At 39.2% G+C, this 27,160-nt stretch overlaps 1 protein-coding gene across 10 annotated transcripts in view; it reads right to left on the bottom strand.

Moving 5' to 3' along the window:
- lrch3 (leucine rich repeats and calponin homology domain containing 3) overlaps nt 1–27,160 on the bottom strand; it is a 124,096-nt gene that overhangs the window by 8,452 nt on the left and 88,484 nt on the right. For 6 of the 10 annotated variants that reach the window (XM_033032106.1, XM_033032108.1, XM_033032109.1 and 3 more), the window contains 6 exons: nt 23,657–23,717; nt 20,528–20,644; nt 17,416–17,534; nt 13,343–13,480; nt 7,365–7,442; nt 2,336–3,847 (listed from right to left, as the gene is read on the bottom strand). In XM_033032106.1, coding sequence (XP_032887997.1) covers nt 3,641–3,847; nt 7,365–7,442; nt 13,343–13,480; nt 17,416–17,534; nt 20,528–20,644; nt 23,657–23,717 — 720 coding nt within the window. In that variant the 3' untranslated portion in view covers nt 2,336–3,640. Of the gene's footprint in view, nt 1–2,335; nt 3,848–7,364; nt 7,443–13,342; nt 13,481–17,415; nt 17,535–20,123; nt 20,408–20,527; nt 20,645–23,656; nt 23,718–27,160 lie in introns of those variants that run through there. The other 4 variants (XM_033032114.1, XM_033032111.1, XM_033032107.1 and 1 more) reach the window with 3 other exon arrangements.

Below are 27,160 nucleotides of genomic sequence, written 5' to 3'. Positions count from 1 at the left end.
TTCATTGATGATACAACTGCTGATGGTAGTAGCATAATGAATTCGGAAGTGTATACTTCTGAACTCTGCTCAAGTTCAAACGAATGCCTCAAAACACATTATCCGGCGGTTCATTCTACAGCAAGACAATGATATGCGACAAAATACTAAACATGACTACTTTCATTTACATGACATTGCTGTGTCCCAAACATTATGGTGCCCTGAAATGGGGGAACTATGTATAAACACTGCTGTAATTTCTACATGGTGAAACCAAAATGTATAAAAATGGCCTTTATTAAAATCTGACAATGTGCACTTTAACCACATGTGAATTTTTCTATTACAAATATCAAATTGTGGAGTACAGAGGCAAATAAATAAATGATGGGTCTTTGTCCCAAACATTATGGATGGCACTGTATAAACTTTGCTCTAAACTGTATGAATTTTAGATACATAATTCCCAATTCTGGCTTGTCCTGTTGGCTGTGGCCTTTGTGTGAATAAAATAAAAGTTTTAAAAATATATATTATATTAGGTTAGTATTTTATTGATAGACTTTTCATCCTCCCCATGCATGGTTAAAAGCACTTTAGTGAGTCATTTACCCAATTCCAATTTAAAAATCTCAGAGGCAACAATCAATATCCTGGATGAATCTCAACTATAATGTTATAACTGAGTTTCTTGCAAATGCACCACCTATTTTTTTCATACAATAGTACAGATCCAGACTTAAGGTTATCTATTGGAAGATACTGCAGATGTATTACTCATCCCTTTCCTCATCTGAATAATGATCGACTTTGTCCTCTAAAGCTGAAACTACTTCTTGTTTTAATAATTTCTAACAAGCTTGCTTTCAAACAAATATGGGAATATAATGTGATAAAAATCAATTATGGTCAAAACATAACATTCCCAGAGAAAAATAAGTGATTTAAATTTATTATTTTTCACTCCACAAACATGAATTATGTTTACAATTGATCAATAGCAGTCTCTTCCTAATAAAAAGCAACATATGAATTGTTTTTTTTAAAAATACAAATGTTATGGCATCAGGAAATTTTAAATATGCTATTTGTTCATTAGACAATGCGTTAATTATTAAAACCTTAATTTCTAAAATATAATTATTTATAGATTCTCGCTTGCAGTATTACTGTCAACAATATTCCTGTTTCTCATTTTATATATCCTGACTGCTCTACCAAAGATTTCTGACAATTTGCATTTTTTAGTATTGAAGTCACAACGCCCAAACTAAAGAGACTAAGTGTTCTAGATAAATTCCCATAAAACTGAATTATATGAATACAGAATATTACCTACTGATTCTTCAAAAAAGTTACACATTACAAATCATGTTGGTTATTTAATGGGAAACATTATTTAGCTGACTATTAAAATTAATTTTTACAGAAATCCTTTGCTAGTTGAGCGGTAAAACGTATTAACTGGTAGAGCCCTGTGCTGTACAGTTTGTAAAGGTCTAGGCTTAAATTCTCATTGGAAGCAAAACAAATAAGTTTGTTAGAGAGCAACGGAGCTGAAGATTGGGGTATGAAAAAATAAATCAGACCAGCATTCTACTGCTGACATCTATCCTGTTTGAAAGGGGTGTATGTATATTGTGATTGCTGAAATGTTATGGCCAAAGCAGTAATGGTTGATTACGTTTGAACATCCTGTTGGTAGTCACTTTAAAGTTTCACATGGCAAACATCCAGCAAGTGGGTATGCTCTCATCGCGAAATCATTCCCCAGCGGGAGCTATGGTAAGGATGATAATGAAGATCAAAATTCAAACAAGGCCATTTATTTCTTCGAATGGCTTGTATTCCCTTTGGCAGTTGTTAAGTTAGGCGTCAGAAGTACAGCCTTGCATTATTGAGCATTGGTGTAAACAAATCACAACTATTGCTTTTCTTGTGTATTCTCCTTTGAAAAATGTCATGATTTATTTCATCTTCGGGACAGTACAGGGGTAAGACTTACTGTCATTAAGATGAGAAATTAAAAAAAGGATTTAATCAGTTATTATATACCTAAGTATGACAAACACAAAATTATTTTCAGTGACCTAATTACAGGTACTAATACAATTATCTCCAGTTAAATGTCAACTACTCTGAATAGAGCGTGCAAAATGTTTTGCTATTTTGCAAATTGTATAATTTTTACTGCCGTCCATGAAAGTAGGCACAAATGAATGACGAGCAACGTTAGTTAGGAGCTGGTTATGTAAGTCACCTATGAAAAGTAATTGTACTTTTGAGCAAAGATTCAATAATATTTGCTTCATCCACCATTGATCATTACAAGGCGTTATACAAGAAGCCAGTCTTTTTAAAACATAAATTATCTTTAATGTTTCAATTTTCCATCAGTGGAGGTAATTTTTTTCCGATGAAATCAAAGACATTGTAAATGCCAAATATAAACTAAACTATCAGTTATGTATTTGGTTAGGCAAGGTACCTGTCCCTGAGAAAAGCAAGCAAGTTCTGCTCTTACAATACACAGGTTCTTAAGCAGAAGGTTTTGTCTATTCCTAGTTAAGCCAATCACAACTCCATTAATTTGTATTACATTTTGTTGCATAAAGTTATGATGAATGTTATTTATTTCCTGAAAGCAGGCAGAAATTACTCCAAAACACACTGCATTTGAACAGTATTCAAAGTTGGTAGAGCCTCATCCATGAGGACAGGAACAAGGTGGTTACACTTGATGCATTCAAATATTCTAGATAGATTTTCTAAAATTAATTATTTTTTCCAAAATAAACAGACCAACTGCTTCTGAACCTATTCTTGCTATGGCTTTCAACAGAACAATCCAGCAGTTGTACTTTAACCATAATATATACAGCCAATAATAAAAAGATAAAGGCAGGGATACATGAGCCGTATTTTTCAACTTGAATTTTTGCATGTTTATATATGCAAAATAGATTCACAGTAAGTGAAGATAATCAAAGCTTCTGCAACCTACAATGTTTACGCAAGCTACTCAACTACACAATAAAGGACAGGACTATTCAACTTAAAATAATCAATTCAATCACAGGATTGAAATATAATCCAAAGGGATCGTAGTAGGACAGACTACAATGGAATTGTTTTGGAAAATAACACTGTCTTTTTACAACTGTCTTTTTACAACTACAATTCAAAATGTTTTGCTCATGCTTATAGTAACTACTTAATATATAACCCAAACAAGAAGTCCTATCCTTAGAACTCTCCCCAATAAAAGTGTAAGAAACAAGTCTTATTATTTTGGAAATATTTTAATCTGATTATCAAAATAGTTGCAAATAGTCATGACAATTATTTAAGTTTCTTTTTAGTGAGTGTGCATGCACGAATGCTTCAGCCAGACAGTGGGTTGAGAAGACTGAATGAGTAAAAAACATTGGAACGGCTTAAATATCCACAAAATGCCAAAATAAATGGTATGAAGGCACTATGAATGGTTCATTCTCAAAAATATTAGAAATCTAATCATTGATCTCTATTAAAAATAATATCTTAAAGTACTAGAAAACATTTTCTATGGAACGTTTTCAATCAAAATCAGTAGCGCAGTTCACTTTACAAGCTCCCTCTCTCTCCTCCTTTCCCTTGCACATACCTTCTCTTCTAATTAGAATACAGTGACCCAATGGTACAGAGCAAAAAGCAGAAGCATAACATTGATGTAAAAGAGAGCAAAGCCTGCAAGCTGGCCACCAGAGAGTGGGGCAAGAACAGGACTGGTTATGCTTGCTCCCAAAGTCAGTAGCATGTCAACCGTCTTTTGAGTGCTGAGGAGGTTGGCTTGGAGCACATCAGATGAAGAGCAAAGGTCATCCTTCCAATGTTTCAGTGAGTGAGGAGAGAAACGACAAAGAAAAATTAGTTGAGAAAATCAGCATGCAACATTTACTTAGCATTACTTTTACCTTTGCCTCGTTTCAGAGCCATGCACAATAAACGCAGACGGCACAATTAATTTCAAGATGCCAGTATCTAGTTTAAATGCTGAATTAGTTTCTCACACTGTATTTAATTAGCAGCTCTTCATTTTGTTCCTTTCTCATATTGAGAGATTTTCTAAGATTTGTGGATTCGTCAGAGAATCTTAGACCAAATATTTCTATATGATGGACTTCTGTTTACATAGGACTGCATTGTTCTAGATGTTAGACTATATTTTAACTACATTTTTATAATAAAATTTAAGTTTCAACAATAGGCTTGGCATGTCACTGTTGTAGCTGCATGAATGGTTTTAATTGCCACTGGAACATTTGCAGTTGACAGCCAGGATAGTTTGCACTGTACCACACCGTTGCTAAATTAGAGCAGGGAAATAATAGACTGATTGCTCATTTTATTTCTCATCTATTGTAAAATTAAAGATTGCAATAATTGATTAACTAGTGGAATACAACAAAAGTTCCTCTGTGGAAAACAATGTTTGGATGATAGAGGCTTTGTACCACAAATGAAGAATTTCGTTAGCACTAAAGCATAAAATAAATGTCATAATTTGATTTTCTTATTCTTATATACTCAAACCCAGGAGCTATTACTTGTCTTTTGAAAGGGCATCATTATTTAGAATATTTTAAAATGTTTTTAACTGTTGTTTGTTATAATTTTCACAAAATAAGCAGAAGTTACAGCTGTTAGATGCAATCTTTACACATGACAACAGTTCTGATAGTATTTCATTAGATTTTCCATAAACTAAGCACAATGAGAGGAAACAAGTGCAGCACCACATAGATTCCAAGGGTAGATTCAGAGGAAGAATGATTTGTGAAATGGATAGCAATTAGTTGCAAAAAGAATAGGAGCAAGCTGCCAAAGAGGTCATCCAACATCCCTCGGAGATCAGATCTGACGTAAAAACGGGAGATTTTTACTTTATATAATTTATAAATATGAAAACATCTACCGATTTCCTACCTTTTGTTCTCAAAATATAAATAAATATTTTAATTTGCAGCCACCATTGTTTTCATTATTAAATCTCTTTTTCAACCAATCTCCAGAATCAGAGAAAAAGCATTTTAAGACTAGTCTTAGAAACATAACACATTTCAAATACATCATGGTACAGATGTTAAGTTGGATGCAGTCTTTTATTGTTAACCCTAATGCAAAACCATTTCAACCAGATAAACACATATTTAAGAAAACCATGAAAGAACGGATTAGAGAATGGCCATTTTGGTAGATGGCTTATTTCTGTAGTTTCTCAGTTACTTCATATTGTACAAGTGGCAAAATACATAATTAATGATCTGCCACAAAACTGTTCAGAATAATCCATAAGATTTGTTCCAATTAATCTGTGTTCAATAAAATGGTGCCAATGAAGTACACCATTTTATTGATTATATACCTGGTGGAATTAACAATGACAATCGTAGGTAGTGAACCCGGCAAAGAGCAAATTAATATATATATATATTTTTAAATAAGTCTATTGTCATTGTTCTTGGCCTGATCTGCTGCATTCCACCAGTTAAAGATGTGCCTAGAAGGAATACTTCTTATTTTGAAAGAAAGAAATGTTCAATGCTGTGCTCAAACAGTGCCAACTAGTTTGTAGATAGTGGGGACATTAAAATCTGGTGTACAATCAGTGTGTTAAGTTACGACATGTTACAAGTAATTTTCCTTCAGCTCATGCAGTCAAAAGATTCAAGTCACTTGACAAAGAAAAACTATAATTTAATTGCATCGTGATCCAGAATGTAAACTTAATACTAGACAGGGGATCTGACCGACTGAATACACACAATCGCTGAATTGAGGGAAGTCCTCATACTTAAAATGTGTCCCAATTGCAAATACAAACTCTTTGAAGTTCATTTCAACTTAATAAAATGTATCACAGAAGCAAAACTATGAAGACACAATTATAGATATCGGTAAACTTACACCGATCCAATGTATAAAAACATCAGCTTAATCTAGCATTGCAATTGCCTATTTACAGTTAACTATATATATATTTTAAAAAGTCATATGCTGTTATTAGTAAACTGGAGTTAATGCCAGTTATATTTTTAATGAAATATTTAGTTATCATTCTATAATTCAACCCTATCGTGCAAAACCAAGTAAATAAAAAGAGAATTCAACTTTGTTTCTTGAAACCGAGGGAAAAAAACCCCATCAGAAATAGTCAGGAACTCAGCAATGTGAGTAGAAAATGGTGGAAACACTCAGTAGTTGATGGAATGCATTGAAGCATTAACTGAACCATTAACTCAGTTTCTTTTTATTTGACTTGCTGAATTTTTCCAAAAACATTTTCTCTTTTTTATTTATTTAAATCAAAGTTCCCTCTGTAAATAGATAGAAATTTCAATGCCATAAGCCCTAGAATAGAGACAGCGACAGACAGTGGCAGTATGGAAACAGGCCCTTCAGCCCACCGATTCCACACTGACCACCCGTTCACACTTGTTCTATGTTATCCCAATTTCGCATCCATTCCATACACACTAGGGGCAATTTATAGAGGCCAATTAACATACACACCCACACGTCTCTGCGATGTGGGAGAAAACTTGAGTACCCGTAGGAAACCCACGTGGTCACAGGGAGAACGTGCAAACTCCACAGACAGCACACAAACTCAAGATCGAACCCGGGACTCTTGCACTGTGAAGCAGTAACACTACCAGTTGTGCCGCTCACTACTATACCAATACTATATCAAAACCAAATGTTGTTAATTAACTTATTTGAATATGTCCATGTTGTGGTAAATAAAAATTAATCATTAATTTAAAATAAAGAATTAATAGCACTATGAAATCTCAAGCAGTGTGTTGCACTCCGTCCCATTGTTAGAGAGTTTGAAAATGGGAGCTATAGTGTGCATGATGGGAGAGCTCGTGGAACAGAGTAGTTGGAAGTTGAGACAGAAGGTAGAGTGTTCAACAGAGAACAGGTACTGGAAATGAACATTTCAATCCAGGTCATAATAGGGAAGAGTAGGAGATGGAGAATGTCAGACTGACTAATGAAATAGGAAAGAGGAGGAAAAACAAATTATAGAAGGAAATCAATGGGAAATCACAAGGCTTGAGTAGTACGTACAAGGAAATGATGTGTAGAGAGAGTACAACGTTTGGGTCAGAGAATCGATACGAGGGAGAACTGAGCAACAATCACAATAATAAATACTAGTTTCAGATCTTTTTTCCAAAAATGTGACTGGATGGTGACGACTTTGATTTAGCAAGGATCACGTTGACATCATTAGCAGCTGACTAAAATGGCAAATCAATCGTGTGACAGCACTCAACTAAATTTGCAGTAAAGCAGACGTGGAATAATCTATAAAACAGAAGCACACATACCTGTGGTACACCCATTTTCTTACACGCCTCTAAGAAATTCTCCACATTTCGTCTGCATTTTGCCATTGTCAGTTTGGGCTGCAACCAAAAGTTGAACAAGCTAGTAAACTCAAGTCAGAGTTCCGTACAGTGTAGATAGGGTATTGGAGTGTTCGATAAAATAATAGGAAGTGGGCATTGAGATAAGGCCACAAAATATATTCAGAGAACCCATTCTAGTGCCGAATTACTTGGTGCAGTTTTACATACATAGAAAATTAGTTTGAGTTTCAATGTTGCCTAAAAATTACAGTTCAAGTTACATTCGCAATTATAAAAAGAGTGGATTAAAGTTTATACTGGAGATTACTTAAAATGAAGATTGTTAAACAACAATAGGACACCAAATGAATATTTGAGGATGTAGTAGGCAAGTCAATGTCATCATGCTTTGGTTCCAAGATCCCAGCACCAAGTTGTGAAGAAATTAGCGGCAGTCCCAACGGCTTCAATTCAGTAGGACATAGTCAGGAAATCAGGGGGATGGAACTGTCAGTCTGTGAGGAACTATTGAAAGCCCCAGAGAAACAGACGATTTTAAATGAAGTGCCGGTTTTTAAGAAGAAGGACGTGAATCAGGTGATTTGGGTTGAGTTAGGAGAGGTAAAGGAGGCTTAGGTGTCAGCAGTAGTGTGGAGAAATGAGGCAATAGTGAAGAAAGATAAATTAGAGGGCATGTGTTTTAATTGTGGGAAACCAAGTCACTTTGCTAAAGAATGTAGTTCTCCTTGACAGCAACCAAGGAAGGGACCAGGATGTCTCACAATTTTTAAACAACAATTGGAAGCTGATAACAGTCTGGGTTGGTGTACGAAATGTGGCCATATTTAAATGTATCCGTTTGCAAGAACAATGTCTTCCAGCATTCTGGTGTCTCAAAGTCTAAAGACCCTGTCCCACTTTGCCGAGTTACTCACGAACTCTCCCGAGTTTTCCCCTTGAATCGAACTCGGGGAATGTCGGGGAATGTCGGTAGCGAGCTCGTAGGAGTCCGTAGATGTTTCGTAGCAGCTCGTAATGCCAGCCGTAGGAACTCGGGGCATCAGGTAAGTCGGGATGTTTTTTCAAAATGTTGAAAAATGTCCACGAGTTGACAAAATAGCCCCGTGTTCCTACGAATGGCTATTACCATAATTCTCCGAGTTCGAATCAAGGGGAAAACTCTAGAGAGTTCGTGAGTAACTCAGGAAAGTAGGACAGGGCCTTAAAGGGTTTGAATGATTTCCTTGAAGTGTATATTGAATTGCATTGAATTTCTTTATTTGTCATTCAAAAGCAAGTTTGAACGAAGTTTAGTTGCCATGCAGTCATAACAGTAAAAAAGCAACAAAACACACTATTAAATACAATTTAACACAAACATCCATCCCAGTGACTCTCCTCCCGGCACCTCCTCACTGTGATGGAAGGTAAAAAAAGTGTTATCTTTTCCTTTCTTCTTCTCCTACGGTCAGGCAGTCAAACTGCTGCGTTGAGGCGATCGAGGCACCTGATATTGAAGCCCCCGCCATCGGTCGCAGGATGGAAGATCCTGCGACCGATTTTAAGCGGTGCTGAGCGATGAAAGGTCCTGCGAACGGGCCGATTCAAGCCTTACGATTCAGGGCGGACGAAGCTGCTGTTGTTGGAACTCCCGAAAATCGGTCGCCAACCAGGGACCTGCGAGCTCCCGATGTCAGTCCACAGGACGCATGGCCAAAGCCTCCAAAGTCGAGTTGCAACCGCAGCGCCACTACAGCCCCCGAAAGTCAGCCAGCTCCGCGATGGTAAGTCTACAGGTTCTGTGACCGGACTCAAGGTCGATTCCAGTTGGAGGCCGCCAGCTCCTCGATGTTAGGTCGCAGCGCAAACGGAGATACGACACGGATAAAAGTTGCATCTCCGTTGAAGAGATTTAAAAAAGTTTCCCCTACACCCCCCCCCCCACACATAATACACAACTTAAAATAGACTATTACATACATCTAACATTAACAATAAGACAAAGAAGGAAAGAAAAAACACGAACTGCAGGCAAGCTGCAGCTGCAACGCAGCGCCACCACTGATTGTGTTTTACTCTTTCTTGGAGTGAAAATTGTATTGTATTTGAAGTGTGAGATTCAGCATATAGAATGATGTGGCATCTTGCGAGGTAATTTTGATCTGTATGAAAAGTGAAAAACCAATTAGTAAGTGAGTGTAATGCTTATTACATGTTCGTTAAATCTGTTCAGGGAGAATGTTGAATGAATCCTATGGAACAGGATATGACTGAATGATTCTGCTCTCTATGTGAAATACATTTGTAGTGTCGTAGGAGGCAGCGTGTGTATGAGTTGTATGAGTGGGGGGAGGGGGGAGAGAGGTGGTCTCCTCTAATGCATCTTTTATTCTTTGGACTATGTATTAAAAGGTTAAAATAAGTAAATTAACTGTTTATTCGTTTTTTCATTACTTAAGAAGGTTTTAAAGGAGAGGTGACAGCATGTAGGTTTGCTGCCTCTTATCTTACGTTTATAAAGATAAGCTCAGATTCTACACGGGCCATGTGGAATCCACGATAAAGTTAGAAATGTGAGTGATTCTATTCTGGATAAGAGATGTCAACATTTCAGAAATTGGAAATTGTGATCAGTATATATTTATAGGGGGAATTTAAAATTGATATTTGGCACATAGATTGGACCAACTGGGGAGTAATCTTAAACATTGCTTTGCTTAGCAACAATGTATTTCCAAAAAGTTAAAAGATATTGCTCATGACTTATGAATTATTGAATTTTTTTTTTTTTAGTTCTTGGAAAATCTTGTTTTGATGTTTTGAAATACAAAAGAACAACCAGAATTCCTATCTCCTAGAATACAAATGTATAATGTGCTTGAAGATCAGCACATGTCTGATAAAATGAAAATGAAGGTCCCTGAAATACAGTAAACCCTTGTTATAAGGGACGATAGGAGGGGAGGGGGCAGTGGAGTCCGTTTTTACAGATTGTCCGCTATAACTGAGAAGAGGATTATAATTTACACATAGTAGAAACAAACAACTACAGTTGCTGGTTAATACACAAAATGACACAAAGTGCTGGAGAAACTCAGCTGGTCAGGCAGCATCTCTGGAGTACATGGATAGGTGATGCCTTGGGTCCAGACTCTTGCTCTGGAACTGGACCTGGAATCCATGTGAATTGTTAACTGGGAGAGAGGGGAGGAGAGGCGCAGCCATTGGTTGTGGCCAGCGGTGGCTGGAGTGACAGAAAGGGTTGCTGGTTGCGGCAGTACAAACCGTAAATGAGAAACTTAACAGTACCAGTGGTTAGCTGGATTTGATGCTGTTTCTTTGCAGGTTTCTAATGTGCATGAAACAGGCTGGAATCATGAGCACTCCAACGAGACCACATTTAATCAACAGACAAACTGATTGGAATAAGGAACAAAACCGTGGACTGAATAGATATAAATGATTGCAGAAATATAACTACCTGCATGACGGAGTTACACTAACAATAGAACAACTGAACAGCAAAGGGAGAGTATTCCTTAGACATTTTAGAATTGCAGTGTTTAGTTCTCTGGAGATCAAAACTGGGAGGCACAAATGCAGTAGACCGCATTATTATAATGTGGAGATCAACATTTGGTTAAATGGGTGGTTAAACTTACTCACCTCTGGCCACTACTTCCTGGAGGATATTAAGGTAGTAGGTGGTTATGGATGAGTAATGACCCAGACAGGTGGAAAAAGTAACCTTTGTTCTCCATTACCGTCCTATTCAGGTGATACTTAACCTCACAGGGTTGGACATTCTGGAATGGTGTTCTATACTTATGAAGGAATTATTCCTATATCTGCTCAGAGAGCAGTTATTGAGAAAAGGTTAATAACACAGAACTTGAAGATGACTCGACAAGATAGTGGGAGCAGGATATGCAGCATGGATACCCATATTTAATATGATAGATGTAGGAGGACATAGTGACAAATCCGGTTAGCTACAAGAGAAAATACATTGAATGGCAACAATCTGACAAAAATGGCAAAACACTCCACAAGGCGGAGAGGAAGCCATGTGACGGCACAATAGACAGACTGCTAGAGTGCGTAATATTTCTCAGAATGAGAATGGGAAACAGGTTAGTGCTGTCTATTTCAACTACCTGATGTCCCAGGGCCAAGGTGGAATTCTACAATTAGCTAACCAGCAGGTTCCCAATTGGATAACAACGAACAACTGAAGAGCGGAGTCAGGATACACAACCTAGCTGCTACATACGATCGCTGACTATAGCTGGTCAAATGGATCAGATATGCCAGAACACTTGAGGAACATACTGCATCAGAGTTCTTCTCCAAGTCCTTGATCAGGCGTATCATATTGGATAGCAAAAACAGGGAGCTTGGATAACAGTACACAATGGTCCAGACTATTGTTCAATTGACGAAGAAACGAGGGGCATCAGATTGGATATATGTAATCAAGGAGAGAATCACTGAGCCCATCCAGAATAAATAATAAATGCAATAGAGTCTAGTTATGGATTGGAATATTATAATCACTGCAGGCTTCCAATTGATGCAAAAACTAATACCTCCTTTGTGAGGGTTGCTATAATCACAGGGAAAATATTATGTTGCACACTTGGTATAATAAAAATAATATGTTAAAGACCTTGATGTCAGTCAAACAGGTAGAAAGAAAGATAGAGGCAGCATTTATTTCTAGCAGGTGTGTTAGATGGTGTTATTTAATATGGTTTACATGGGCAAGGTGAAGCCATGAAGGGGATCTAATGGAGAAATTTCTGGAAATTATAAGAACTTGGCAAATTTGCAACATGTGATTTGCAACACAGGAGTTTACATACTGGCAAAGTATGATGAGAAAATAGGCCAATGTATTGAAGGTACAGGCCAATGTAGTGAAGGCCTTTATAATAAGAGGAAACGAATATAGGAGCAAAGAGGTCCTTCTGCAGTTGTACAGAGCCCTAGTGAAATAATAATAATAATAATGCATTTTATTTGCTGGCGCCTTTCTGGACACCCAAGGACACCTTACAGGACATAAAATCACAATACATTTATCAATATTAAAATCAAGTTGATTAAAAACAAAAAACAAAAACAAAAAAAAAAATACACAAAACATTTAAAGTAATTAAAATCAGGGTGAACATGGTGGAAGTTATGTCGGGTATGCTAATCTAAACAGGTGTGTTTTGAGTTGTGATTTGAATTGATCGATAGTGTCCAGGTGACGGATGGGAGGTGGGAGAGTGTTCCAGAGACGTGGGGCAGAGCAGCTGAAGGCTCTGGCACCCATGGTGCTGAGTCTAAATGTGGGGACAGTTAAAATTGCAGCTGAGGAGGAACGAAGGAGTGTATGGTAGCAGCAGGTCAGAGAGGTATTGGGGAGCAAGGTGGTGAGACCACACCTGGAGTATTGTGTGCAGTTTTGGTCCCCTAATTTGAGGTAGGACATTCTTGCTATTGAGGGAGTGCAGTGTAGGTTTACAAGCTTAATTCCCGGGATGATGGGACTGTCATATGCTGAGAGAATGGAGCAGCTGGGATTGTACACTCTGGAGTTTAGAAGGATGAGAGGATATCTCATTGAAACATATAAGATTGTTATGGGCTTGGACACGCTAGAGGCAGGAAACATGTTCCCGCTGTTGGGAGAGTCCAGAACCAGGGGCCACAGTTTAAGAATAAGGACTAAGCCATTTAGAACAGAGACGGGTAAACACTTTTTCTCACAAAGAGTGGTGAGTCTGTGGAATTCTCTGCCTCAGAGGGCGGTGGAGGCAGGTTCTCTCAATGCTTTCAAGAGAGAGCAAGATAGGGTAGGAAGTGGTAAAGCTGGAGAGCTGGATGCCCCATGTGTATGTGAAAACTGACTGTGTCAAGATGTCGTTGTGGACACTTCTGATAGCATGAGTTTTCAGAATACTCACCACTGCTGGAGATGGGACATGTATACTCGGGACTGACCGTGGTCTCACATGATTAACCAGATGGCAGAGGACAACACCATCTGTGAGTGCTGTTCCAAGATCACTTGGGAGCAAAACCTTTAACCGTGTTTCAATGTTCTGAAAAATAAATCAGTGAGAGTTGGACAATGCTTGATTGTTAGCAAATGCTTCTTGTAATAGACAGTGTGTAGAGGATTAAATGATACACTGGATTTTCAGTTCTGCACCAATGGCTTAAATCCAACACAGGCTGGTCAAATACGATAATTTTATTTTATGTCTTCTAGTGAAGTCATTTTGTATCAGCAAATGTCCACTAGGAATTGGGCCATATAAAAACACAAGAAAAAAAGAACAGGTTTTTGAGGCAATAATTAGTAATGTTGGCAATTTCATTAAAAATAGGTTGATGTCAGAAATGAAAACACTCTCATTGTGCCTTAAATATGTTTTTCTGGGACCAACATGCAAATTATTTAAAAAAAAAGACCCAAACCAGGTGCTCAAATGGAAGTAAAAGAAGAAAAAAATCAAATTTTCTTTTCTATTCATGCATAGCCGTTGGGTACTATGGACAAAATTGATATTTAATGTTAGAAACATGGAAAATAGGTGCAGGAGTAGGCCATTCGGCCCTTAGAGCCAGCACCACTATTCAATTTGATCATGGCTGATCATCCAAAATCAGTACCCTGTTCCTGCTTTTCCCCATATCTCTTGATTACATTAGCCATAAGGGCTAAATCTAACTCTCTCTTGAAAACATCCAGTGAATTGGCCTCCACTGCCTTCTGTGGCAGAGAATTCCACTCAGATAATAATCTGCCTTCTTGTTCTTGCCACCAAGGTGGATAACCTCACATTTATCCACATTAAACTGCATCTGCCATGCATCTGCCCACTCACCCAACCTATCCAAGTCACCCTGCAGACTCGAAGCATCCTCCTCGTAGTTCACACGGCCACCCAGCTTTGTGTCATCCGCAAACTTGGAGATGTTACATTTAGTTCCCTTGTCTAAATCGTTAATATCTATTGTAAATAACCTGGGTCCCAGCACTGAGCCTTGCGGCACCCCATTAGTCACTACATTGATTCCATGTACCCAGTGGCTTGTCAACCTATTTCAGAGGGCAGTTAAGAGCCAACCATACTATTCTAGAAATGGAAGTACATACAGACTACACAGGAAAACAATGCAGATTTATTTTCATTCAGGAGATGAAAGAACTAGGTGCTATTTCATGCCAAAATTCATCACCAATGCTAGCTATTCCTCAGAATTATTTAATTAACTGTTTAAAATTTCAAGCTATTAAGTGGGGAATTAAATTATGTGGCACGAAAGGGATGAACATTGTTCTTTATGGAGAAACTGCAATAAAGAAGAGAGGATGTAAATAATAATAATAATAATAAATTTTATTTATGGGTGCCTTTCAAGAGTCTCAAGGACACCTTACAAAAATTTAGCAAGTAGAGGAAAAACATGTAAGCGGAATGAAGTAAATAGTAGACATGACTAGTACACAAATTAAAGACAGAATTCAATTCAAAACACAATATGAGGCAATTCAAGCACAGATGAAAAGGGAGGGGGACGTGGGGCTAAGGATAGGCAGAGGTGAAGAGATGGGTCTTGAGGCGGGACTGGAAGATGGTGAGGGACACGGAATTGCGGATCAGTTGGGGGAGGGAGTTCCAGAGCCTGGGAGCTGCCCTGGAGAAGGCTCTGTCCCCAAAACTGCGGAGGTTGGACTTGTGGATGGAGAGGAGACCGGCTGATGTGGATCTGAGGGACCGTGAGGGTTGGTAGGGGGAGAGGAGGTCAGTGAGATATGGGGGGGCCAGATGGTGGAGGGCTTTGTAGGTGAGGACCAGGATTTTGTAGGTGATCCGGTGGGAGATGGGAAGACAGTGAAGTTGTTTGAGGACCGGAGTGATGTGATGCCAGGATTTGGTGCGGGTGATGAGTCGGGCGGCTGCATTCTGGACCAGTTGGAGTCGGTTGATGTAGGTGGAGCTGATGCCAAGGAGAAGTGAGTTGCAGTAGTCCAGTCGGGAGGAGATGAAGGCATGGATGAGTCTTTCAGCAGCGGGAGGTGTGAGAGAGGGTCTGATTTTGGCGATGTTGCGGAGGTGAAAGAAGGAGGTTTTAATGACATGGCGGATGTGAGGCTCGAGGGAGAGGGTGGAATCAAAGATCACGCCAAGGTTGCGGGCCTGGGGCGATGGGGAGGCAGTGGTGCCGTCGATGGTGAGAGTGGGGTTATTGATTTTGCTGAGTGTGGATTTGGAGCCTATGAGGAGGAATTCTGTTTTATCGCTGTTGAGTTTGAGGAAGTTATGTTGCATCCAGGTTTTTATAGCTGACAAACAGGAGTTGATATGGGAGAGGGGGGGGGGGGGGGGGTTGTGGGGGGATTTGGTGCCGAGGTAGATCTGGGTGTCATCGGCGTAACAGTGGAAGTCCAGGTTGAAGTGGCGGAGTATCTGACCAAGGGGGAGGATGTAGATGATGAAGAGGAGGGGGCCGAGTACGGAGCCTTGGGGAACGCCTTGAGTGACTGTGGCTGTAGCAGAGGTGTGGTTATGGAGAGAGATGAAGTGGGATCTGTTGGAAAGGTAGGAACAGAGCCAGCTGAGTGCAGAACCTTCAATGCCAAGGTCCCCAAGTCTGGTAAGCAGGATGTTATGGTTCATTGTATCGAAGGCTGCACTCAGGTCGAGGAGGATGAGGATGTTGAGGGAACCAGTGTCAGCAGAGGTGAGGAGGACATTGAGGACTTTGAGGAGAGTGGTTTCTGTGCTATGGAGGGGGCGAAAGCCAGATTGGAGGGATTCAAATAGGTTATACGCAAGGAGGTGGGAATGAAGTTGTGATGCAACGATACGCTCCAGGGTTTTTGAGAGAAAGGGGAGGTTTGAGATTGGGCGGTAGTTAATGAGAGAGGAGGGATCAAGACCAGGTTTCTTTAAGATTGGTGTGACAGCAGCAGTTTTGAAAGCGGAGGGGACAATTCCTTGGGACAATGAGGAGTTGAAGAGATTAGTGAGGTAGGGGCAGAGAACGGGGAGGCAGGACTTCAGCAGGGGAGTGGGGAGAGGGTCGAGGGAGCAGGTAGTGGGTTTGGAAGAGCTGATGAGTTTGGAGATTTCAGTAGGGGTGACCAGGTCAAACTGGGAGAGGAAGCAGTGTGGAGGAGGGGTAAGGAGGTCAGTGGAGATGTTGAAAGGAGGGGCCTTGGTAGGTGGTGGAGTAGATGCTGGGGAATCGGGTACAGGGGATAAAGATTGATAGATGGTGCTGATTTTATCAGCGAAAAAGTGAAGGAAGTGAAGTAAAAGTACCAATTATTAAGAAAAACTCCGATTTCCTTGATGATGGGAACAATGCTATTGATGTTGTCTCTGATAACATTCTACTTCAAATACTCACCACTACAGTACATATATAAAAGGGACTGACCACAGTTTTAAGTAATTGTAGGTGGCACTGTGGTGCTGCTACTAAAACTACTGCCTCACAGCTCCAGCAACCTGTGTTCAATCCTGACTCAGGTGCTATCTGTGTGGAGTTTGCATGTTTTCTCTGTAACCACATGAGTTTCTTTCAGATGCTCCAATTCCCTCTCCGAGCCCAATGGCATGGCGGTTGGTAGGTTGATTGGCTTTTGTGGATAGACCCTAATGTGTGCATGAGTAGTAGAATATGGCAGGGATGGAGAGTATGTGGGGAGAATAAAGTGAGATTAGTGTTAATGGTCAGTGCGAATTAGTTAGGTGGGTTTGTTTCTGTGCTGTATAACATTATGAATGGTAGGTGACCACAAGATCTTTAAGCTTTGTTCTAAGAGCACATTAAGATTCCAGATTTATCACTGTGCACGAATCGGTGAATAAACGGTTCACTTATCTTTCTGGTAGGAAAGCATCATTTAAAATCTTTCTATCATTAGCACATTAGTATAATCCATTGATATTCCATGATCTATCATTAGATCATGCTTTTGTGATTTATTGCAAGCTAGAGCAAGTGTACAACTGCTTACCTTCCTTAGCTGCTGCTTTACTCTCTGTTCATCCTCATATTGCTTTTGCTTCTGCAGTATCATTGGGATTTCAGAATCCTGGCCAAGGTTTTCAGAGGGAGAGGCAGTAAAATTCCCATCTGGAGAAGAAAAGCCAATTTTGCATAAATGATTACTAGAGCACCATTCCAGTTTGATGTTAGTATAAATTATATTGTGCATATTTTTGGCTCAAACTTCTTTATTAAGATTCAATGGGACTGAATAATTTCAAGCATCATGATACATTGATTCTCTTTGATCAAAACGCATCCATCAAGAACAAGTAATTAAAAATCAATTAGTGGAGAATACAAGAGGGAAATGATAGACAACTTGATCATCTGTGCCTTCAACTTTTGTTTTCATCGGAAGGCACTTACCTGCTCAATGCAGGAATGCTTCTTTATTTCTATGTTTGCTACTTCCGAATTTAAACAAGACCCAGGCAATTATTATTCAAATGGAAACCTGGACCTTTTGATGTTTTTAAGCTGGCGTCAATACATGAACATTTCCAAAAGGAATAAAATAATCATCAGGAGCATGATATACAATAATTTCTCTTGATCCCAACCTGAGAGCTGAGATCCAAGCTAAATATATCACTCCGTGTAGTCGGTATCATTGACATCTGCACAGACAGGAATCAGACCAATACTCTCTCCACCTACATGATCCAGAAAGTTTAAGTCCAAGCCTTTCAGGAAGCCAAATTGGCATTTTTTAATGTTATATTGCACCACAACTTACATGTGATGGTGAAAATTTTTTGCCACTTCAGATTTACATTAAATAAAATAGGCACAAATCCAATGAAGAGAAATTAGTAGCTTTGATGAAAATAGTGTGTTGAAAGATCTTGGCAGTAGGCAAAGAGATTTAAGAAAGGAATTTCAGAAACTAACGCCTGTGCAGCCCAAAGCATCGATGCCAATGGTGTCTATGTATTAATGCAGAGGCAATTTATTTTGAAGTCTGAAAGAAAACATCAGTGAAAACTGTAATCAAAATCCATCACCAATTCAAAATGAATTCTCTGACAAGACTTCATTCAATGTATAATTTTGTAAGTCAAGTTGAGTTTATTGTTATATACAATGACTTACAGGTGCATTGAAAATCTTGTCAGCAGCATTATCACAGGCACATAGACTCAGACAATACACAAACATACAAATTGTGCACTAATTACACATAAATACTACAAGACAGTCAAAAGAATAGACTGTGCAAAAAATAAGACATTAGTTAATAAATACAGAATTAGTCCATGATAATGCAAGAGGTGGTTCGCCATGTTCTGCTGCTCAGGTCGGATCAGGATTGTGCTGGTCAGTTCAACAACCTGATAGTTGTAGGAAAACAGCTGAGGGCAACTTATATTGATGTCTGCAACAGTTCCTCAGGGCAGCGTCCTTGGCCCAACCAGCTGCTTCAGCAATAGCTTTCTTTCAATGATAAAGTTGGAATATAGGGATGGTTGCTGATGGTTGCATAATGTTCAGAACCATTTGCGACTCCTCAGTCCATATTCAAATGGAGCAAGACCTGTTTAATATCTAGGGTGGGTTCATAGGTGGTACCAATTGTGCCATAAAGTGCCAGGCAATGACAACATCCAACGAGAAAATCCAATCATCACCCCCCAGCTGTTAATGGCATTAGCAACACTGAATCCCGCACTGTCACATCCTGGAGGTTACTCCAAACGAGGAACTGAACTGGAGTAGCCATATACACAATGTGACCACAATAACAGACCTTGTATTCCTGCGGTGAGGAGAGATCTCCGAACTTCCCCAAGCCTGTCCATAAAAGGCGCAAGGCAGGAGTGAGATGGAATGCTCTCCACTTGTCTCAATGAGTGTAACTTCTTTATCAAGATTCAAGTGTAACTACAATCATGCAGCTTGACAGCATTCAGGCATAGTATCCTCATAGCTCCTCATCCACAACCAATCACCCATTGACACTCAATTGCAGCAGTTTTGTTCCATCTACAAAGTATACTGCAGCAACTCACTAAAACTCCATAGACAGGACCTTCCAAGCCCATGACATGCATTTATGAGTTTAGTTTATTGTTACGTGTACCGAGATACAGTGAAAAGCTTTTGTTGCATGCTAACTAGACAGCAAAAGACAATACATGATTAAAATCGATCCATTCAAAGTGTACAGATACATGATAAAGGGAATAACATGCATAACATTTAGTGCAAATTAAAGCCAGTAAAGTCCAATTTAAGATAGTCGAGGGTGTCCAATGAGGTAGATGGTAGTTCAGGACTGCACTCCAGTTGTGTTGTCTGATAACATCTGGGAAGAAACTGTCCCTGAATCTGGAAGTGTGCATTTTCACATTTCTATACCTTTTGCTCGATATGAGATGGGAGGAGAGGGAGAGGTCAGGGTGCAACTCACCCTTGATTATGCTGGTAGCTTTGTTGAGGTATCGTGAGGTGTGAATGAAGTCTATGGAAGGGGCAGGAAAGAACTGCAGATGCTGATTTAAATCGAAGATAGACACAAAATGCTGGAGTAACTCAGCGGGATAGGCAGCATCCCTGGAGAGATGGAATGGGTGATGTTTCGGGTCGAGACCCTCCTTCAGACTGAATGGAAGCTGGGTTGGTTTGCATGATGGTCTGGGCTGCGTCCATAATTCTCTGCAATTTCTTAGTCTTGGATGGAGCTGTACCCAAACCATGCTGTGATGCATCCCGAAAAAATGCTTTTTACTTGGGCAGCAAAAGCATGGGAACTCCACCACATGAAGGTTTCCCACTCAAGCCACACACCATCACGACAATGGAAATATATCACTGGTTGGATCAAAATCCTGGTTCTCCTTCCCGAACAGCATTGCAGGTGCACTCACATCTGAAGGACTGTAGTGGTTCAAGAATGAAAGCCCATATCCCATCAATGAATATTTGGAGTATCATTTTCTATTGTTGCATGTTACCTGCTGATAACAGAACAATTCTGCACACTCAGAGAAACAAGGTTTAAACGACAATCGTTGCTATTGATCTAGTTTCCAATAGATCACTGAGTTACTAGCAATTAATTTTCATGTTAGACCTACCTTTCTTCATTTCATCACGCATGGTTGCTCTCATGAGGAAGCTCTCAGGTCGGTATGCTTCTGTGGGCTGTTTGTTAGAGTGGGCAGAAGAGCCAGGAAAAGGAGGACCAGGCTGGACTGCAGCCCAACAAGGGAGTATAAGAATGAGCACAATTCGATGATAGGGTGAGGTGGGATAGAAATGAAAAACACAAATATTAAAATGGTAAACATCAAAATAACATAATACAATAACCTTGTAATTTTAGACACATGACAAATTGACGTATCTGTAATATGTTCCAGAACAAGGGGTCACAGTTTAAGGATAAGGGGGATATCTTTTGGGACCGAGATGAGAAAAACATTTTTCACACAGAGTGGTAAATCTCTGGAATTCTCTGCCACAGAAGGTAGTTGAGGCCAGTTCATTGGCTATATTTAAGAGTGAGTTAGATGTGGCCCTTGTGGCTAAAGGGATCAGGGGGTATGGAGAGAAGGCAGGTACAGGATACTGTTGGATGATCAGCCATGATCATATTGAATGGCGGTGCAGGCTCGAAGGGCCGAATGGCCTACTCCTGCACCTATTTTCTCTGTCTATGTTGGTTTAAAAGCAATTACCTTTTAAAGGGGCGGCATTGTTTTTCAACTGCACACCAAAATCCTTTACTTACTGCATACAACATGTTAATTTTCCCAAACCTGCTGTGCATTTCTAGCAGTTTTCAGTACTGATTTTTTTTACCGAAGGATTGTTTTGTGAAAATGGTTATATATACCCAGATTTTTTTGCGGCTTCTAGTCAATTGGCACATACAGTTCCCTACATAATGTTTGGGATAATGACCCATCATTTATTTATTTGTCTCTGTACTCCATAATTTGAGATTTATAATAGAAAGAAAATAACATGTGGTTTAAATGCACATTGTCAGATTTTAATAAAGGCCATTTTTCTACATTTTGGTTTCACCATGTAGAAATTACAGCAGTGGTTATACATAGTCCCCCCATTTCAGGGCACCATAATGTTTGGGACACAGCAATGTCATGGAAATTATTGTGTTGCATATCCTTTGTATGCAATGACTGCTTCATGGATTCATGGACATCACCGTTGCTGGGTGTCTTCTCTGGTGATGCTCTGCCAGGTCTGTATTGGTGCCATCTTTAGCTTATGCTTGTTTTGGGGGCTAGTCCCCTTCAGTTTTCTCTTCAGCATATAAAAGGCATGCTCAATTGGGTTCAGATTAGGTGATTGACTTGGCCACTCAAGAATTTACCATTTTTTAGCTTTGAAAAACTCATTTGTTGCTTCAGCAGTATATTTGGGATCATTGTTTTGCTGTAGAATGAACCGCCGGCCAATGAGTTTTGAGGCATTTGTTTGAACTTGAGCAGATAGGATGTGTCTATACACTTCAGAATTCATTATGCTACTACCATCAGTAGTTGTATCATCAATGAAGATAAGTGAACCAATACCTTCAGCAGCCATACATGCCCAGGCCATAACATCCCCATCACCGTGTTTCACAGATGAGGTGGTATGCTTTGAATCTTGGGCAGTTCCTTCTCTCCTCCATACTTTGCTCTTGCCATCACTCTGATATGTTAATCTTCGTCTCATCTGTTAACAAGACCTTTTTCCAGAACTGTGATTACTCTTTTAAGTACTTCTTGGCAAAATGTAACCTGGCCATCCTATTTTTGCAGTTAATCAGTGGTTTACATCTTGCAGTGTAGCCTCTGTATTTCTGTTCATGAAGTCTTCTGCAGACAGTGGTCATTGACAAATCCTCACCTGAAGATCGTTTCTGATCTATTAGACAGGTGTTTGGGGATTTTTCTTTATTATAGTGAGAATTCTTCTGTCATCAGCTGTGGAGATCTTACTTGACCTGCCAGACCCAGACTTAGTAAGCTCACCAGTGCTCTCTTTCTTCTTAATGATGTTCCAAACAGTTGATTTTGGTAAGCCTAAGTTTTGGCTGATATCTCTAACACTTTTATTCTTGTTTCTCAGTCTTAAAATGACGTCTTTGACTTTCATTGGCACAACTTTGGTTGATAAGCAGCAATGAAGGTTTCCTAAGGTGATGGAAAGACTGGAAGAAAGACTAGGTGCTGAGAGCTCTCTTATACCTGCATTAAGGAGGCATTTAAACACACCTGAACAATTACAAACATCTGTGAAGCCACGTGTGCCAAACATTATGGTGCCCTGAAATGGGGGCATTATGTATAAACACAGCTGTAATTTCTACATGGTGAAACCAAAATGTGTAAAAATACACTTTAATAAAATCTGCCAATGTGCACTTTAGCCACATGCATTTTTTTCTATTACAAATGTCAAATTGTGGAATACAGAGACTAATAAATAAATGATGGGTCTTTGTCCAAAACATTATGGAGGGCGCTGTAGGCACAGAAGTATATGACTTTTATGTTGCCCTGGGATTGTGGACTCCTGCTATAATTGTGTTTCATAAGTTCAAAGACCTCTTCACCAAGTAGCTTTTTTCCACTGGTAAATCAGAAGTATCGGTAGGCTACCCAATTGAGGAAAGGAAGGGTGATAGTTTGAACCTAACAGCACTGACACAGAAGGAATGGCACTTGCCATGTACCAGATTGATACAATTTCCCTTTAAGTCCAAATGATATTGAGACAAATTGAATTATACCAATATAGATCCAAATGCCACAAGTGAATTAAATGCAGAATGAGGTCAGTATCACCCAGACGTTTTGACCCCAAAAATCTGATTATTTTTGCAGGCTTGAGCCCACCACCAATCTATCAAGAAATGTGAAGCCACATGTTATGATACCTCCAAAAATCATAGATTTGTTAATAGATTATTGAAGGGGGTTCCATTTACGAACAAGTTGTCATTATCGGACCTAATGCACATTTTAAAAGATTTGCCTTGCCTTCTTGTTAATCTGGTGGATAGATAATACTGAATATATGGTAACTGAATCTTTATCCTTTACTCAGATGCTTATTTTCAATCAATATGGATTAAAAACAAGTAAACATTTCACTTGAGATCAAAGGAAGAAAACACAAAATACACTTTTTTATTGTGCATATAGACAGGAGAGCTGCAATGTATTCTGCTGTAGGTTTTCTCTTACCCATTGGTATAGGTGACTGGGCAGTAGAGGCACTCGGTGACACAGGTGTTTTGTCTTCATTCTATGAGGAAAAAGTCAAGGTTTAAAATGTGACAAATAACGAGAGACGACAAATAAAAATGTGAATCTCATTTCTGTACTTCAAAATAGCAGAGCATGGACAATTAGCCTCTCTGCAATACACCTTGCTTCCTCTTCACCATCAAACATGGTCAACATTTTGATATTCTTTCAAAGCAAAGCAGCGAATAAGTGCAAACGGAACTGAGATTAGTTCAATCAATAATATTTGGTTAAATATAATAGTTAATTAAAGTTAAAAAAACCCCAATGCCTTTGTGCTTTGCATGTTACAGTCAGCAAAGGTTTGGTAATATAGGCCAATTAGCCTGCTGAGGGCTTGAACAGAATTCATCAACATAATTTACGTCCCTCTCAATCAATGTTAATTCTATAAATCCGAACTAACTGAAAGCGTAACATAATTCAATTGTTATCAGTAAATTGCTGAAACTCCACCACATAGTAAAATGTATTTATATCATTGCACTTCATCTTTTTAAACAAAATGTCCCTTGTAGGTAGTAGTAATCCATTTGTACCAGTCAAAAGCAAGGAAGGGGATAGGATTGGCTGAAGCTTTACGATCCACTTATTTCAGTTGGGAAACAGAGTGGTGATTGCGGACAGATTAGGCTTCACTTAAAGTATCTTACAGATAAGGATCGCCGTGTCAGTATGCAAGGAAGGACCTTGATCTCAGTCGAGCTATGAAAGGTCAACAAATTTCTTAAGAAATTACAATACAGCTGATCTTGGAAAACAGAAATATAAAGCAACTAAAATTAAAACCTCAAATGTAGCAACCTCCAAAGGCAAGTCTGACCCTACCCACAATTTAAAAAAAAAGACGACACCTGAAAATGCAAATACCAACAACGTTTAAACCTTGTGGCAAAAATAGTGCACATATTATGTAGGAGGGTATTAAGACAAATAGAATCGCATTTATCCCAGCAGGTTCAAATAACTTCAAGATTTTCTTGAATGGATTTGATGCACCAACTTGGTTTATGATAATAAGTAATTCAACACAGCTGCACTATATTTGAAAAGCAAGTTTTATACACTATCCATTAAGATACCTAAAAAGGAATGAAAACTTCAGGAAAAGCAAGGATTCTTATATGTCTGATGCTGATTTGATGAGAAAAGATCAGCAAGACTAACTGACATAAAGCTAAGTTAAGACAAAATGTGATTGGTAGCAATGATGAATGGAATAGTCTTAAAAGTATTTACAATTTCTAAAACTAGGCTATGATTTGGAAATATCTCAAAAGGAATAATTAATTGTGGTTTCCATCATCTGGTAATTTCTAAAGATAATATAAACGGCATTTCTGTGCTGTATGTTTCTATGGCTCTTTGAGAAACAATGTTCACACAACAAATTTCAATTTCAAAGGTCTTATGGGCCTGTCCCACTTAGGTGATTTTTCAGCGGACTGCCGGCAACTGTCAAGTTTCTGGCAGTCGCCTGAAAAACCGGCAACTGGAATGGCGACTGTCAGAGTGGAACACACACGAACGAACACACACACACATCGCTTCCTTCACCAGCCAGTTATGCAGGCAGGGAACAGGGCAAGCGCTGCCTAAAAAGCTCAACACGGTGCAAAGCCAAGGTGAAACAGACACACACTGCAATGAACAGGAAGGTTGGCGCTGCAAAAAGATGGCTAAAGCACAGTGTACAGTAAGTCCTTTAAAAGAGGGGGGAGAAGGAGTGGAGACAACTTTTAAGAAGCCAGAGATGCACGGCTGTGAAGCTCGGCGGACATATAACATTACCGGTTGGTTATCCTTGGTTCTGAAAACTACTGCTTACCTTTTTTTCCCCAATGAGCCAATGAAATTCACCGGTCAGCATTGGCCACAATCTACGAGAACCTTTGACCTCCTGGCAACCCATTAGGACTTCTTGGCGACCCACCTACGGCTCGAGAATTTTCGATACTCTCCATGGCGGCTTCATTCTAGTCACCGCTAATTTTTCAACATGTTGAAAAATTCACGGCGACCATAATGAGGCCGTGACTAGTTCTCAGAATGCGGGAATTCCTCACGACCATGAAGGCGACTCCCCGGCAACCACCCGCGAACATGTGGCGGCTGCATAGTCTCCTGCAGTCGCCTAAGTGGGACAGGCCCATTAGACAGAAGAGCAGATTGAAGTTCTGCAGTTTTATAATTTATACAAAATCAAGTACCACTATGGAGGTATTGATTTGAGCTTTTCTGCATAAGCAGAACAGAAATACAATCAACATGCTAATTAATATATATAAATCTTCAATGCCAAATGAAGAAATATATTGGACAGCTGTTTCCTAGATTTAAGGCACACAAGCATTAGTTTGCATCATTTATTCACTTAAACAACAACCCTTCTATGTATATGTTTAAATTGAATAAATATCGTGAATATATGAATATAATTTAAGACAAAAGTCACGTGGCAAAGTATTCACACTCATGGCGACTTACAAGTATATTACAAACAGCATCGACAAAAATGGTTCACCAGATAATTCAAACTGAATACATGAGCTTATTGGTTATCTGGGTAACTACACTGGACACATTCGAGCAGCTCAATTTCATCATGGATAAAGCATCAAGGAATATTGCAGCAAAGATGCCGGTGGTTCACGTGAACAATGGCAACATGAAGCTCACGAGTGACGCATGCAGTGACAGTATCTACCCATCAATCTGCTAACCAATTTCTGCCTGATTATAGCACAGAACGTTCAATAACTTTAAAAGAGGAAACCAGCTGTGAGAATGCTATTAATATATATATTATTTTTTTTAAAGCATATAATGTATTTTTAAATGTTTTAAATGTTTTTACTTTTTCCGATGTATTTAACAATTTCTGAAATCAGAAGTTTTTTTTTAAAAAGTTACCGTAATTTTTAAATGGTTTTGTGAAGCTTTTGAATTGTTTCTCAAGGTCAGCAGTGTTTAGGTTTACTTGAGCAGTTGGAGCTGTGTCTGCTCTTCATTCATAGGTTTTCTTTAAAATTTCAAAATATACTTTATTCGAGAAATAAATATATCCAATACATGATCCTTACAAGACTCCACCCAACATTCTCGGAGGCTATACATACATTCAATACTGTTTACACAAATTTATCCCACACCCTTGCCCCTCATGTGGCCCACTGGCGTGGAATCCCTTCCCTTATTTTTGAGGGGTGTCTCCACCAAACCCTGCCCCCCATGTCCAGCAGTAGGAGGACCCTAGACTGTGGTCCTCCCCCATCGAGCCTTGACATTGGCTGCACCAATCATCAGTGCGTTCTTCAGCATGTACACCTGCAGTCTGCAGCGGGCTAGTCGGCAACATTCACTGACGGACATCTTTCTCCGCTGGGAGGTCAACAAAGCTTGAGCAGACCAAAGAGCGTCTTTCACCAAGTTGATGACCTT

The sequence above is a fragment of the Amblyraja radiata genome, chromosome 13 (assembly GCF_010909765.2).
Source record: "Amblyraja radiata isolate CabotCenter1 chromosome 13, sAmbRad1.1.pri, whole genome shotgun sequence".
Classification (NCBI taxonomy): domain Eukaryota; kingdom Metazoa; phylum Chordata; class Chondrichthyes; order Rajiformes; family Rajidae; genus Amblyraja; species Amblyraja radiata.
The sequence above is the reverse complement of the archived record's forward strand: the minus strand, read 5'-3'. Positions and strand labels throughout refer to the sequence as shown.